At 39.9% G+C, this 16087-nt stretch overlaps 1 protein-coding gene across 1 annotated transcript in view; it reads left to right on the top strand.

The window, feature by feature from the left end:
• The window catches only part of LOC141277811 (uncharacterized), a 63741-nt gene extending 48115 nt beyond the window's left edge, over positions 1-15626 (top strand). The window contains exons 4-5 of the mRNA XM_073799914.1: positions 13035-13168; positions 15522-15626. Coding sequence (XP_073656015.1) covers positions 13035-13168; positions 15522-15626 — 239 coding nt within the window. The remainder of the gene's footprint in view (positions 1-13034; positions 13169-15521) is intronic.
• The last annotated feature ends 461 nt before the right edge of the window (positions 15627-16087 follow it).

The following is a 16087-nucleotide window of genomic DNA, read 5'->3' as shown; positions in this document are numbered from 1 at the left end:
CAGCAGGGTCATAACTCCCTTCCCCTGCATTGCTTTTGCATCATCATTGCAAATGTCAACACAGTGAAAAAGACAAAGAGGTTGTATTATTATGAGGATAGTTTTGACCTCATGAAACCACTGAAAGAGTTCCACAGACCACACTCTAAGAACCACTGGTCTACAAAAACAAAAAGGTCTTTATGAAGGAAACATAATGTAGTTGAAAGAATTTGGAATCATAATGACCCGAATTTGAGTCCTAGCAGCATTTCTGACTAGTTAGGTTATTTAGGGAATGTTTCTTCACTGTTCTGGGACTTAGTTATTTCATCTGTCAAATGAAATCACAAATGTAACCGATAGAAGTGTTGGCAAACTATTGCCCATGGGCCAAACCTCCTCTGCTACTTTTTAAAATTTAGTCTCAGAGGCACTGATTTAATCTGGATTTATTGTGAGCTCTCATGATTGTCAGTACAATGTAATTTACAAACGTAAGTGCATAAACCCATGCTAGACAATTGAAAGAGAAATAAGGAAAGAGAAAGAAAGAAAGAAAGAAAGAAAGAAAGGAAGGAAGGAAGGAAGGAAGGAAGGAAGGAAGGAAGGAAGAAAAGAAAAGAAAGGAGGGAGGGAAGAAGGAAGGGAGAAAAAGAAAAAGGAAGGAAGGAATAAATTAGACATTCTAACCTCTAGAGTTATGCAGTACAGCATGGTATATGGTAGTCACTAGTCACTTGTAGCTATTGAACAATTGAAATGTGGCTAGTCCAAAGTGACACGCACTCTACCAGAGAATCTTACATTTCCATACAGGTCTGTGTTGCTGTTTACCACAACTGCATTTCAACTTGAAGGATTCTCTTTAGTATTTCTTGTAGAACAGGTCTAGTGATAATGGACTCGCTCAGCTTTTGTTTATCTTGGAAAGTCTTAACTTCTCCTTTATTTTTTATTTTATTTATTATTATTTTTTTTTTGCGGTACGCGGGCCTCTCACTGCTGTGGCCTCTCCTGTCGCAGAGCACAGGCTCTGGACGCGCAGGCTCAGCGGCCATGGCTCACGGGCCCAACCGCTCCGCGGCATGTGGGATCTTCCCGAACCGGGGCACGAACCCGTGTCCCCTGCATCGGCAAGCGGACTCTCAACCACTGCGCCACCAGGGAAGCCCTCTCCTTTATTTTTAAGGACAATTTTGCCAGATACAGTTTTCTTAGTTGACAGCATTTTTTTTTCTTTCAGCACTTTGAATATATTATTCCGTTCCCTTCTGGCCTGCAAGGTTTCTGCTGATAAATCCCTTGATAGTCTTATGGGGGCTCCCTTGTACGTGATGAACCACTTTTCTCTTGCGGCTTTCAAGATTCTTTCTTTGACTTTGACTTTACACAGTTTGATTATACTGTCTCAGTGTGACCCTCTTTGGATTTTTCCTTGTCTATTTCTTTGAGCTTTATTGAATCTCTATGTCCATTTCATTCCCCAGATTTGGGAAGTCTGGGGCCATTATTTCTTCAAATAAGCTCTCTGCCCCTTTCTCTTCCTCTTCTTCTGGAATCCTCCTAATGTATGTTAGGCCCACTTGATAACGTCACATAAGTCTCATAGGTCTTTTTACTTTTAGTTTTCTTCTTTTTGCTCCTCTCTCTGGATGATTTCAAATAACCTATCTTCAAGTTCACTGATTCTTTCTTCTTCCTACCAAGTTTGTGGCTGAACCTCTAATGAGTTTTTCATTCAGTTATTGTACTAACTACCGCAGGATTTCTGTTTAGTTCTTTTATACGGTTTCCATCTCTTTGTTGATACCCTCATTGTATTCGTCCATTGTTTCCTGATTTTGTTTCCTTGTCTGTCTGTTGCTCTCGTTTAGCTCATTGAACATCTTTACTTTAAATTCTTTGTCAGGTATGTCATGGATCTGATATTTTAGAGTCAGTTTCTGGAGTTTTATTTTGTTCCTTTCATTAGGCCAGGCTAACCTATTTCTTTCTATGCCTTGTGATCTTTTGTTGGGATTTGGGAATTTAAAAAAAATTCTTTGTGCAGGGAAAAATAACTTTTCACTTATCAACCCAGCTGGAGGTTCTAGGACCTCTCAAGCCTCTTCTCACATCTTGCTCCCCCTGGTATCTGCTTGAGGAACAGCAATTCTAATGTGCTGCATGCTTACCTCTGCTTTCAGCAGCTCCCAAACTCTGGCACTGGTTCCGTCAGTGTTCTGAGTCAGGTGAGACAGAAACCAGTCCCTCAGGCAGCCCCCAGACGAGCATAATGTTGGATACGAGGTCCATTATTTTGTCTCCATCCCAAGGAAGGAGCCCCCTACAAGGGGTTTCCTCTAAGCTGCCCTGCATTAGGCTGCTAGGGGGAGGGGAACACACATATAACAAATGATGCAAATTTTCCTATCCCTTTCACTGGAATCCCCTCTTGATTTTATAATGGCCTGGGTGCTGTAGCTTCTCAACTTGTCTCTACAGTTCTCACAAAGGTATTCTAGCTTATATATTGTCATTAATTGAGGTCCTGTAGCTTCATATTCTGCCATCTTGCTGATGTCATCCCATCTTCTACTTAATTTTGTAAATAAATTTTTATTGTAATATAACCATATTCGTTCATTTTTGTATTATCTCTGGCTGTTTTTGGTATTACAAATGAAGAGTTGGGAGTTGTGACAAAGAGTGTCTGTCCCCCTAAATATCTAGCTCTTCACAGAAGAGGTTTGCAATACTTGAAGAATGATGTAGACTTCCCATTCCTTCCAAAGTCAAAGCCAAAGACTTTTCTATTCACCACCAGCCCTCTGAAGCCTGGTTTATGTCATGTTTCTGCTAGTATCCCTTATTGTCCTCTGATTGACTCTGACCACACCTGACCACACAGGTGTTCTTGTTGTTCTTCAAACTCCAAGCACACTTCTACCTCAGGCCCTTGGCACATGCTGTCCTACTGCCTGGAATGCCCTACCAACAAATATCCACGTGGCTAGCTCCAGTGCCTCCAGATCTTTACTCAAAAGTTATCTTCGCAGTGACTAGCTATCAAATCCAGAATTCTAACTCCCACTATTAACATTTCATGCCCTCCCCCTGCTTTATTTTCCCCTTTAACATTATTTATTAATTACTTACCATCCCCCTTTTAAAACCTTCTATCCCCTTTAAAGAATGTAATCAAGACATTCACATGTTTTATTTACTACAGTATCCCTAACACCTAAAGCAGTGTTTGGTATACAATAGGTGCTACAAAAATGTTGATTTAATAAACGAATGAATTTGAGACTACTCATGTTATTAAAGGGACTGAGAAAATTAGGTTACTTATTACTATATTGTTGAATTCAGTATGCCTTAACTGTAAACAGGTTCTAGTATATGTTGGAGCAGTTAAGAGCCCAGGAGAAACACAAACTCAAATTTAAGCTCCAGCTGGTTTAGAACTAAAAGTACTCACAATTTCACGAAAGTTCCAAATCAGGTCATCACAGCCCTATACAAAAAGGGAAAATTTATTTGGGTTTCTCTTTCCATTCACCCCAAAAATAAGAGTTTAACATGCTAGACTATAATAAACACCAAAGCAAGGGCTGTAATTTAATTATATTATATATTTTGGATATTACATCTATTTTGTATTCTGCACTTCTTAATGCCATCTTTGGCATCTGAAATGGTCAGGTTTGTTAGGATTTCTGAGAGACGTTCAAAAAAGCCATGTGCATTCAATCCTTTTTTCTCAAAATATCACAGTGTTCACAGCTGAGCTCCAACCATACATCCTGCAATCCATTTACCTCAGACCTCATAGGGCCCACTATGTTGTGTAAGGCTTCTCTTACAATCCAGCCATTAAACTTCAATAGGTTTTTCCTTTCTTTTTTAATTATATTTCACAAGTTCAATTTCGCTTTAATTTTTTATGCATGTTGCATTCTGTAGGAGCACACTCATTTCTAAGATGTGTCTATCTTCTCTTTTTATGAAGAGAGCATATTTTTATCAAGGAGAAAAAGTATTCAAAATTGCACTTGGCATTTGGAGCACAGCAAAAGGTAGCAGTAGTGCTGTTTTATTGTACAACAATCATGTAAACTCCAGCTGTCAAGTCGTCTGATCAGTTCTTCAATAGGAAAAAGGGGCTCAGCTAAATCCTGCCCACATGCTGATGTACACCCGCCTCATAACTGTGTTTTTCCCTCTTTATGAATTTCATTTACAATTATTCTGGGACTTTCAAGGAATTTCTCGAAAGAAAGACGTGCCTAGAATTGCTAAGTAATACTATTTTCTGTTGGGGGTGTGGAGAAAACACAATCTGTTTTAGACCGAAGCAAAGTGATGAAACTGATCTGCTGTCCTTGCGGTAGTTTCCCAACTTAGTCCACAAATGTCTTCTGTTTCTTTGAATCCTTGCAGTGTAGATCTGTTAGAGACTGACCCTCAGACATCAACAGACTACTTAAAAATAAACATTTTAAAGCACTGAGAAAAAAAAAAAGACATCAACAGAATATTGCTGGCAAACAGACTTAGAGGACAAGACCTGTGGGAATTAATTATTAAAGAAATCCTCATTAAGTAAAAAACAGAGACATGGAACTCAAGTAACTGGCTCAGGATCCCCCAGAATTTGCTGTGTATTGTTCCAGACCTTGAGAATTACATTTCAAGTCCAGTTCCTTGGATTACACACACACATACACACACACACACACACACACACGCCTGTGTGCACACACATGCACTCACACATGACAGAAATATCTTTGTTACTGAGAAATGAAAGCTGAACTGAAATAAAAGTATTATTGTTACTGCTGCCGTTCCTATTGCTCTTGCTGTTAATGTTATCATGATGAAGGGGTAACTGTTCTGGAAAAGAAGAATCCTCATGACCCCCAAAGATTTACAGCATCTTGAGAGCAAAGACTCAGTCTTCCTTACTTTTGTATACAGAGACCACCAGATACGACACAGAGTAGGTTGTGAATAATGTGAGTGAGCGGTGGGTCTTAGCCATTAAAAACTTTTAACTTAGAAGAAAAGGCTGATTTAGTTGACATAATTGGAATTCAGTAGAGATATTTTACTTTTTACCCTATCATGGATTTGTATTCAGTGAACCGAGTAACGTACTAATAGTTTGGGAGATTTTTATTAATTTATCACCAACAAAATCAGGACATTTTCTGTGGATTTTGTAGTTTCTAACCTTTGGCAGCCAACTAAGCCGTTGCCTTGCCTCCAATTATGAGTGGTTTTATAAGTAAAGTAGTTATGTGATTATTTTACCAATATCCATTAAACGAGGCTCAGCAAGACAGTCAAGCAGTCTTTCTACTTTTCATTTTTCTCCCTAAAGGAAACAGTGATAATTTTGTATGAGCCAAAATCATGCAAACGTAACCTGTCGATAAAGAAATCCATGTCGATGCAAGAGGGGACATTAGGTAGTGATGAATCAGCAAAGGAAAGGTACTGAATATATTACTTGGACCCCTCCTTTCAAAGAATTCTTCAGACTAACCACACATTTAAAAACCAGTGTGACTTAGTTTCATTTGGTTGAAAGAGTTTTACATTTTGGAATCTGATTAAAGCAGTAAGACGGACTCCACAAAAATCTGTCATGTTTTCATTTAGATACATAAGTTTGTATGTAATATTCCTATCCCCAGATATGCTATGCTGGTTTCCAGAGTTACTTATGAAATTGCCTTTTTCGATTCCTAGAAGTTCTACAGTCCACATGATCTAAGTATAAAAGGTTGTCTAAATAACTAATTACTGACAGCAAAGAATCTCAAAATTTTGGCACTAATTTTCATAGTTCAAATTGTATTTTATCGATAGCCATCTGAACTATGAGATTTTCAAGTAATACTCTCTGAGATACCCCTAGGATATAGGAACTATAAAATCATCGCATGTTACTTACTTAACTCTTGTATGATGTCCAGTTTTTTGTCATAATTGCATACTTATCACAGGTACCTTTGTTTCATAATTTATAGAGTTTACCACTGTATGAAACATGTTTCATCATATAAAAGTAGCCATAAGGTAGGTTGTGCTATAGCTAGATTATCTTTGCTCTTTTAACATATTGTTTTCAGGAAGGCTTCCGTTTTCTTCTCCCGGCTTCTTCTCCAAAATAAAATTGACTTGGAGTTTATTCATGGCGTTCTGTCCTGAATATATCGTGGCCATGGCCTACAGAAAGCTACGGCTGTGTGGCAGCTATCCAACAAAGCCCTAAGAAACTCTGGGTGTCTTAAAGCACGCACCAACCCACACCAGCTTCCCATTCCATCCAGGTGTAGTCAGTGGGCAGGTAGGCAAATCAGGTTTGGGGTTGTGAAGGGCATTAAAGGTCCCCGTGCTTGAGGCAGAGCTGTCTTCCTGCCATTTTTTCCTTAGTATCTTTTTAATCTCAAATCCATCAGTGCCTAGGGCCTCCCTCCGTGGGGGACACTTGTGGAGCATGGTAGATTTCCACTGCTGCAGAAGACCATTGGGGAAGATACACACGACCCAGAGAAAAGGCTCACAGAGGCAGGGCTGCTGACCAACCCCCCACCCCACCCCCAGGAAGAGGAAGCCACGTTCATCACGCACATCTTTGATAGTCACATTGTAACGGTTCTGGCTGGAGCAGCAGACGCAACCAAACCAGCCACTAGAACAATTTCTTATTCAACGCCGCACACAAACACGGTCTGAAAGAGCCTCGGGTCACGCAGAAGGGCAAGGAAGGATGCAGAGGCCCATGAGAGCAGGAGCCTTCCTAGTTTCTGCAAGCTTCTAGAATTATCTGCCTCCATCCAGGCAAGCCAGATACATTTTTATGACTCCTTCGTCATTATGGAGCTGTTTTAAGAGCTGGAAGGACTCTGGGGTTTGGATTCGATTGAAATGCAGGCTCAAGTCAGCTGATGGTTTTCTCAGGGACAAGATGAGGATGATGAAAACGAGTCTGTGGCACCTCCCTGAGATTATTAGTAATTCACGTTTAGCTCCCGGCGCAGAGTCTGGCGTCTGGTAGGTAGTGCCTGCCACTTCTCCCCCTCCTCTGTCCTTACTGCCGAGACTGTCACTTCCACTACTGATCATAGTAACAAAATGACACAGGTCACACAGGTTACACTTGAAAAAACACATTTGACCCTAAATATTTAAAAGCTGTAGCAGCAACTCAGAAAGGATCAGCAAAGGTACACTCGGCATGTTTCAGTTTGCAGATGGGGTCTGAGGTCAGCACTGAGCTAAGTGACAGAATGGAAGAGCCTACTTAGATGTCTGGGCGGGAGGGATGGATGCCCCTGTCTCAACTTGTGTAATCACTTGGTGTGAGGTCTGCAAACTAAAGCTCTCCTCTCTGAACCTTACCAATGGAACATTCCCGAATAAAGAGGTTTGGTTTCATTCCAGCAGGAACGACCGAGAAACAGCCTCGGTAGAAAGTCACTGAGATGAATGCACACAGATCAGTTTGGATTAATTTCTGGGCAAATGGAGGGAACTGGATCTAGTCATCGTCCAGAAGGTTAAAGGTTGCTTCTCTGTTAGAGGTTGTCCTAGGTAAAGATCAGTCTGATTTATATCCAGCCTCAAATTTATCTATCTTATCAGTCAGTGGTCCTGCTGCCCCAGGGTACATGGAATGCAGATGTTGTATATAAACCAAAGGGGAAAACCAGGATGTAACAAAACAGAAATTCCAGCGTAAACGAGTTTGTAAGACCTGTGAGCAATTATACGTGGTCACATTGTGGAAAATATATAAGAATTATAGTATTTTACTGAAAAGTACATCATTTTGTGCTCCAAGTCAGCAAAAATAAACCTATTTTAAAATATTCTTATGGGTCTAAATCATAGACCTAACAATATATTTCCGTTTATATCCATCTCATTATAAATCAGTTTAATCTATAAAATATTCTGTTTTTTGTATTTTTAAAATATTCAGGATGATTCCATTATGTTTAGTACATAATCTATTCTTTAAATTCCTGTAGCTTTAATACTTGCAAATTCATTTCTATCTGGTTATCTATTTCCTTTGAAAGGAGAGTCCTTTGAAATTTGTAGGACAGGTAGTTACTTTCTCTGTTTGCAGAAGAAGAAATAGCCTCTTGGAGATTGGGTCAGTCGCTAAAGCTCGCTAGCAACCTGGGCCGGCAGGGTCTAAGCACAGCTGTTAGGACTCCCCACTCAGCAGACTTCCCACTCTACCCTTTGCCTTCCCAGACCCTCTAGACAACCCAAGGTAAGTTCTGGAAACAGATTGTTAATATGCACTGAGGGCAGGGTAGTCATTTACCACACCTTTGGATCTGATACTCCAACGTGGCGGCAATCCAAAAGAGACGTCTTTAACGGCCCCATCTCCGTGAGAGCAGTGCAAACCTCTCCTCTTCAAACACAGAAACACATACACGTTGGACATCAGTAAGTGAACAACTGACCTAGACCCAGCCTGACTCTACTTTCAGAAGCAGAGCCTGGGCTGCCTCTGCAGAGAACCCAGTGAATAGACTCTAAGTCTGAGCTCAGGAACCAGGGGCCAGCCCTGTCCTGATGCATGTGGCGGTCAGCAGGGACCCAGCAAGCCACTAAACGAGGGGGGGACCAAGGACACTATGCCTCACAGCCTCACTAGCAACCACCGGCTGAGGCATTTACCAAACATTCTGTCCCAGGGAAGACTGGGTCTGAAAGTACAGGCGTGAGCCAGGGTGTCCTCTCCTGTCCTTTAGGGTACACAGAGACCAGAACTTAGCTGCCATTCCCAAATGGAAAGATCCCTGATTTGGATCTGTTCTTCTGCATTCAAAATACCTCCCCTGAAGTACCAAGGCCGCATTCCAACACCTCAGCGCCTTCGGTTACATTCCTGGGGGCGGGGCTTGGGCTTCACCAGCCACTTGACTCCTACCAGAGTTCTGTGTTTTCATTATCTGAAGCTGAACAGATTAATATACATTTATGAAGTGCATTTGTTTTTTGGAAAATTCTGCTCAAGAGAATTTTAATAATCCCTCTGGATAGTGGCCTAAATAACCAACCCCTGCATCTGTGCCTTGGTGAATATCGGCAAACAGAGCTGTCTCTATTTTGGGGGCTTTCGAGGGACAGCGGCTCAGTGTCATGTTTTTAACTAAACAAGTGACCTTCCCATGCTTTCTTGTGAGGAACATGAATTGCTATACTCCAAGCAGACAGAATGCACTAAAAAGTGGAAATGAATCTTAATGTCAGAACTTGCTCATTTCCAATTGTTTAATAGATGCAGCGAGGTAATGAGATATTTTTACAGGCTTCTACAGAGAACAGGCTTTGTAGGAAATCTGCACTGGAGTGGGGTGGGAGGTGAGGATGAGAAGGAGGAAAAGGAGAAAATACAAGCAAGGAATCCTTCAAACCTCATTCTGAAATTTCTATATTACTTCTTTGACAAATTGAAGCTGGGTGAAGTAGAAGAAACAGCATACTGATGTAAACAGATTCTTGCTAATTGGAAGAAAATATCACGAAACCTAATATTTAATATGTGTCATGAGGATAACCACTAAATTTGAATTAGGCATATGGTTTGATAAATCATTTTTTTTTCTGATTTGTGGGATGTGTTACAAGTTTGTGTAAAGGTAAATCACCTTTAGTTATATGCTATATAAATCAGCTTTACTGAAAAGATGATATTACATTAAGTTGAGACTGTTCCCAAAATTCACGAACTTTGAATATGAGAAGATTATAAAAGACACATGTCACATTAACTTCAAGCAAAATTACAAAGTTTGGATTTTACTGACTATATTGAGCTTCATTACAATTCCTGAATTTGATGTGTCATCTCTTCTCAGGGGTTGAAAGATAAGGCTTGGTGGTGAGGATGGAGAGTGGAGAGCATGTGATCCTCTGCTGTGAGACAGGAGTGAGGTTGTCTAGATGCTGGAGCGGCACATCCAGCCCCCTGGACCACCAGGTTCACATCTTCCCCCGCCTCAGTTTTTTCACTTGTGAATGAGAGGACCGGCTTTGCCCATCGTCAGTTTCTCTTCCACTCTACTGTCTATGACTGTGGCTGAACCCACACTGTAGGGGTTGGAAATCCCAATCTTTGGCAGCTCGTCTCATTTGTATCACTTAACAGATTTGATTCTGATTCTCCTCATTTGGACCCCTGAGCAGGAAATCAAAAAATATAGGTCAAGATGAAAGATATCACGCCCTACATTATTCTTCTGAGTTATTTTTATTATCCAGATAAAAGTGTGGGAAAAATAGGTAATGCAAACTATTTGAACTGTCACTAAAGAGAGGATTATTCATAAAATTTTATTAAATTTTAGTGGAAAACATCATTTATTATCTCACTCAAAAATCCTTCTATAAGGCTAGACAGAAAATTTCTATTGGTGTTTAAGTTAAGGAAAAATGTTGCTTCTGCAGACAAATGTGCATGCTTTCATCTGTCAGGAAGTAGAATCTGTCCAATATGACATGTTTTCCCTTTCACTTAGCAGCCAGGAAACTGAAAGCTGGCTTCAGAAGTGAACTGTATTCATGGGACCATCTTGAGTATCTAGTCGTATATTTCCTCTCTGCTTCCTTCAAATTGCATTAATATATTTTTGTTCCTAATTGTCCCATTTTTTCTTTATCTTTAATTTCATTTATTTCAAATACATTTGGAAGAAGACAAACTCTAGTTGTAATTATCATAAAAATAATATAATTAGTTGAACAAAGTATATAGTCAAAATTTCCAGTAAACTCAAATGATAATATTGATTGATATTTTGAATTCAAAATATCATGTAATTGGAAAACATAACCTGAAAAACATAAATCATCTTTATAAAGATATTTTGCTGCATTTGTCTAAGCCATAATGACCAGAAAGTAGGAACAACAGTGATTCCTAGATTTAAGTCTAAGGCACAAGGCACCTTAGGTCACTTTGGAACAACTGAACTCATGGGAGAGTCAGGAACCCTGAAAGACTGTCCCTCAGTTCCAGCCAGGAAAGGCGAAGGGCAAGAGAAACATAGATACTCAGGAACAAATCAGCCCAGGGTCTTGTTGGAAATACAAAAAATGAAAAAATCCTTTTTTTTTTTTTTTGTTTTTTGAGTTTTCCAGACATCATTGGCCTCACTCAGGATGTGATGTGATTCAGGTTTAGGGAGGTGGGTACCAGAAGTGACAGCAGACCCACAGAATAACATGCTGGCATCACAGATCTGGCAGTAGTAACAGGGCTGCAGTGACTCTTTGTAGGAAAAATATCTTGTGACTGAATAACAGTATAAAGACTAATTTAAGAAAAACTAGAGCTTACAAGATGAGGAACAATGATTGAAACCTAGGGGGAAAAGAATATGAACAAAAAGCCTATACCAGCTTGGGCCCCATCTTCTGAGAACAAACGATTTCCTGAACAATTTGCTGTTCTCTGAACTGAAATACAAATCTGACCTAGAAATATTTTAAGGAAGTGCAAGTAGTATATAGAGTATACAGTAGTCTCTAAAAATTGTCTCCCTGGATCCATGTACACAGCTCTTGTAAATGAATCTTTCTAAAATTCAATTCCAATGAACATTAGAACACTTTGAAGCATTTTATTAGATATTATAGGAAGAAAGAAAGCTTCTGAGCCCCAATACATAATCCAATTTCTAGTCATTGCTTCATGCCTGTCCAAACTCCTGGACCAGTCACAAGGGCTTCCTTTCTTTCTCTTCTTTTCTTTCTCTTTTTTCCTTATTCTCTCTCTCCTTCCTTCCTTCCTTCCTCCCCTGCCTCCCTCCCCCTCCTTGCTTCTTTCCTCTTTTTCTTAATTTGCTTAGGTTTTACTCCTTCCAGTTTAAGGCTTGCCTTAAATGCCTGGTGCTTTGGGCTGGCATTTCATATTTAAGGGTGAGGCAGTAAGAGCTGGTCAGAAGCCCTGAGCCTGCAACTGGAAATTGTTGGATGAGAGCTACTGTAGGGGAGCCCAGCAGGACATCGGCCTTTTCCCTGAGGGGAACCCCGGATACCTACATTGAGAACTCATCTGTTTGTTTGCTTAACCACACAGTTTCTCCAGGGTGGGCTTTTCCAGGTTTCTGTGGGGGAGAGGTTTTAAGTCTGGGGGAGGAAAGGGAGTAACTCTTACTAATGCCTCTTGAAATGATGACTCTTCCAGAGGTTCTGTGGAACAGATTGACTCAAATTATAATGTTTGAGAAATTAATGTATAATTTCTGCTGCTTTGCTAAATCATGCATCTCTCCTCCAACTCTGTCCAAAATTAGGGTAAAGGTGTTGCTTGCTGAAATCTCCCCATTGTCTTTATGGGTGAATAGATTTTTGGAAAAATTCCTTTTCTGTCATTTTATTTACGCTTTGGTAGGAAGACAAGATTGGCGCACGTCAATACCCCACGTTTAACCAGAACTCTGTTTAAATTTGACCTGGTTTAGAGTCTAGCAATATTATGGTGTTAATATAGTCAACCTCTCAAGAGAATGCAGCATTCCTGGATATTAGCGTTGTGGGTAATAAAGATGAACCTTAAAGAAGAGACGTGTGTAAATTGAATATCTATCTTCATGAATGTTGAGCATAAAATGTTTTCTTTATGTAAATTCAGAGTATAAAATATGTGCTCTCTTTTCATCCATTTCTGATTTCAAATGTTATTATCTCGATTATCCAGAGGTTGAACGGAGGGAGAGAGGTGTGTATGTTGTGTATCTCACTGCCGCTGAGATTTTTTTAAACGTGGGAGAGTTATTCCTAAAGGACATCAATAAAAATGTAGAGAGGTGAAGACATGCTTGTCATGGCTGTCAGTTCCTGATTGGTAGATGAGAAATATAGCCTAAAATTACGTTGTTTGGAAACTCACTTCTCTCTCCCAGCTAAGCTGAAAATGGTGGGCTGAAATAGAATAGAAATAGTAGATGGTGCCAAAGATGAACTTGGAACTGCAAAGCTTCCCCAAGTGGATTGTGCAACTGTTTCTTTCCAAACCCCAAATACAGAGAGCCCTGCGTCTATAACTGTGTACACAGAGAACACTGGATATGTCATTCTGTACATGAAGAATAACTGGGTATGTCATCGTGGACACAGAGAGCCCAGGGTAGATAACTACGTACACAGAGAACACTGGTGTGTAATTATGTTTGCAATTGGCTCCTTTTCTCTTTGTTCTTTTTCTTGGCTTCAGACTGTTTGAGAGTTAGGATGTCTTCAGTCTTTTATTTACTTATGATGTTCAAAATTGGCAGAGTTTGTAGATTCAGGACTATAGAACAAACCCTAGATTAACTGAGCTGTTGAACGACCTTTTGTGAGAATATAAAGGGTTCTATTCCGCCCATCAAAACAGATATTAAGTACCTTCCACGCATTAAAGTATGCCAACATCTTTCTGTAAGGAAGCACATTTAGGAATCAAATCCACTGATCCTCTTGTTACAAAAGCCGTGTTCACCCCCTGACAAGATATTTTGATGTCGGTAATATTTAAATCAGTTTTTAAAAAGCAGGTTCGGGCTTCCCTGGTGGCGCAGTGGTTGAGAGTCCGCCTGCCGATGCAGGGGACACGGGTTCGTGCCCCGGTCCGGGAAGATCCCACATGCCGCGGAGCGGCTGGGCGCGTGAGCCATGGCCGCTGAGCCTGCGCGTCCTGAGCCTGTGCTCCGCAACGGGAGAGGCCACAACAGTGAGATGCCTGCGTACCGCAAAATAAAATAAAATAAAATAAATAAAAATAAAAAAGCAGGTTCTTTTTCTCAAAAAAGAATCCAATGAAAGTGCAGGGTGAATTTAAAGATAAATAAACATCCAAGATACATCTCTATAATAATGGGGCTGTCCTCTCAGGACTAAATAACCATCAGTTCAGATAACTGAAAATTATGTACAAACCAGAGTAAGTGGAGAAAATTGTTATTCTCCCAGACTGTGGTCTTAGAGCTTGTGGCAAGATAAAACCTGAAGTTTAATTTTTAAATAGACATTTTTTTTTAGTCCATATAAACAGAAAATGTTTCGTTTTAATGTTGAAACATATCACACAAGCTGTCCTGAAAGGCTAGTTTCCTTTCAGGCCAGAACATTCTGAGGCTGTTTTGCAAATGATACCAGTCCCTACAGTTCAAGTGGCCCTGCAATGTAAGAGATTGGAAATTTTTCTTCAAGTCTTTCAGGAAGCTGATCCTTAAATTCCATATAATCTAGGAGCTATGTTCTTGCAGTTAAAGGAGAAGGTTGCCTTTTCTGAAAAATTTCCATAGGCATTCATAAAGTTCAGGCTTACATGACATTTTTTCTTTTGTACTACTGTCATAGAATTTTTTTTTTTAAATCAAACAGCCTAGGTCAGTGAAAAGAAACAAAAATCTGAAAACCCTGATCCGATGTTTGTACCTTCTGCCTTGAAATATTTTCATCATAAATTCAGCTACATTTTGATCAAATAACTGTGGGAAAATGTGGGAAAATATCAGGGGATATATAAGAAAAATATTTAAATGGAAAATACCTTTTAAAACAAATATAAATGTGAAAGTCATTTAAGTAGCTAACATCCGACTTTCACCGGCTGGGAAAACACATGAAAATGTTCTTACTTTATCCAAATTAGTTTCCAGAAACCTAGTGATGTAAATTTAAGAACCTGGCACTATTATTCTACAGTTTCAGCTAGCAAATGCCCAAGAGACTTTGGGAACGCTAAGCGTCCACAGGGTTAATTTTATGCTCCAAAGTGTCTTATCCTAGGCCTGAAATGGGCTGTTCTATCAAAGCTCACCCTGGTTATTTTCACTTGTGATTAGACAACTTAAAGGGATAAAAGTAATGGCATTTTATATATATGTCTTTTCAAACCCTTTTGAAAGGGTTTCTGAGTGAGTCCAGGGCCTCTTCCAGTTTGTAAACTAAGAAACCTGGGCAAAGTCATAAATCGTCCACTGTAGCCAATGTTCCTTTGAATATATTTGAATTCTGTTTAGCTCAACCAAGTGAAGTGGGCAAAACTCTGTGAAAGAGATGACTATTTAAAACAAGTGTCATCAGTAACAGAGACGTTCGCTGTTTATTTAATTGTGTTGAATAAATGTTACCAAGGCTGCCGGGTAATTGGAGAGAGTGGGAGAGTCAGCTCCGTGGAGGACAGCAAAAGTTACCTGCTCTGGACACTCCATCAGGCTCGAGGTCAAATCTCAGCTCTGCTCCTGACAAACTGCATTATCTGGGCGTGTTTCTTAACGTCTCTGCAAGTCCCTTTCCTAGAAAATGGGAGATAAACCTAGTACCTCTGGATGGGGTTACGGATGGAACCAAATGCAATGGTATAGTTGATGGCGTAGCCCGGACACAGCCAGCATCCTACAGATGTTGGTGTTTAATTATTAATATCACTTTTACATAAACTGAGTATTTATGAATTCATATGGGAGATATGAATTGAACAAGATCCCCTGTCTCAGATCCCCTAAATGCTACCCCTTCCTCCTTAGAGGCCATTGATTGAAACAGGTGTGAAGCTGAATTCTGAACTTGACACCAACAGGGGAACTCCTAAGTGGATAACAAAAAGAGAAGCTCGACAAGGATCAGGTTAATCTTGTCGCAATTCAGGAATCGGCTCCGGCTCGGGCCAACACTACGAGTAACTTGCAGAACAAGACAAGAGTTTCTTCCCAGTAGCCCGTCTCCTTTCAGGAACTCCCAGATCCTTCTTCTCCAACCAGGACCACCCCCAAATCAAAACGTACCCTTTCTTCTTTCCAAATCATGCAGACCTGAGTGATTCAGCTAGATTATCAATGAAGGGTCTGTGAGGTTGGAATGGGGCTCCGTCCTTCCGGGATTAAGCTATTTCTAACTCCCCCAATTCACCATCTGTTTATTTATTTTTTAATTTTAATAACACTTTATTATATACCGTGTCTAAACTATTTTAAGGGTTTTTTGGTAGTAAGTCTTCAAAATCTGGTTGCAGTTTACCGTTACAGCATATCCAATTCAGATTCTCAATTTTCATGGAAAATAGTTTTTTATTTATTTATTTTTTAGACTGTCA

Source organism: Tursiops truncatus, chromosome 2, assembly GCF_011762595.2.
Source record: "Tursiops truncatus isolate mTurTru1 chromosome 2, mTurTru1.mat.Y, whole genome shotgun sequence".
NCBI lineage: Eukaryota > Metazoa > Chordata > Mammalia > Artiodactyla > Delphinidae > Tursiops > Tursiops truncatus.
Note: the sequence above shows the minus strand (reverse complement) of the source record. Positions and strands in the feature narration are given on the sequence as shown.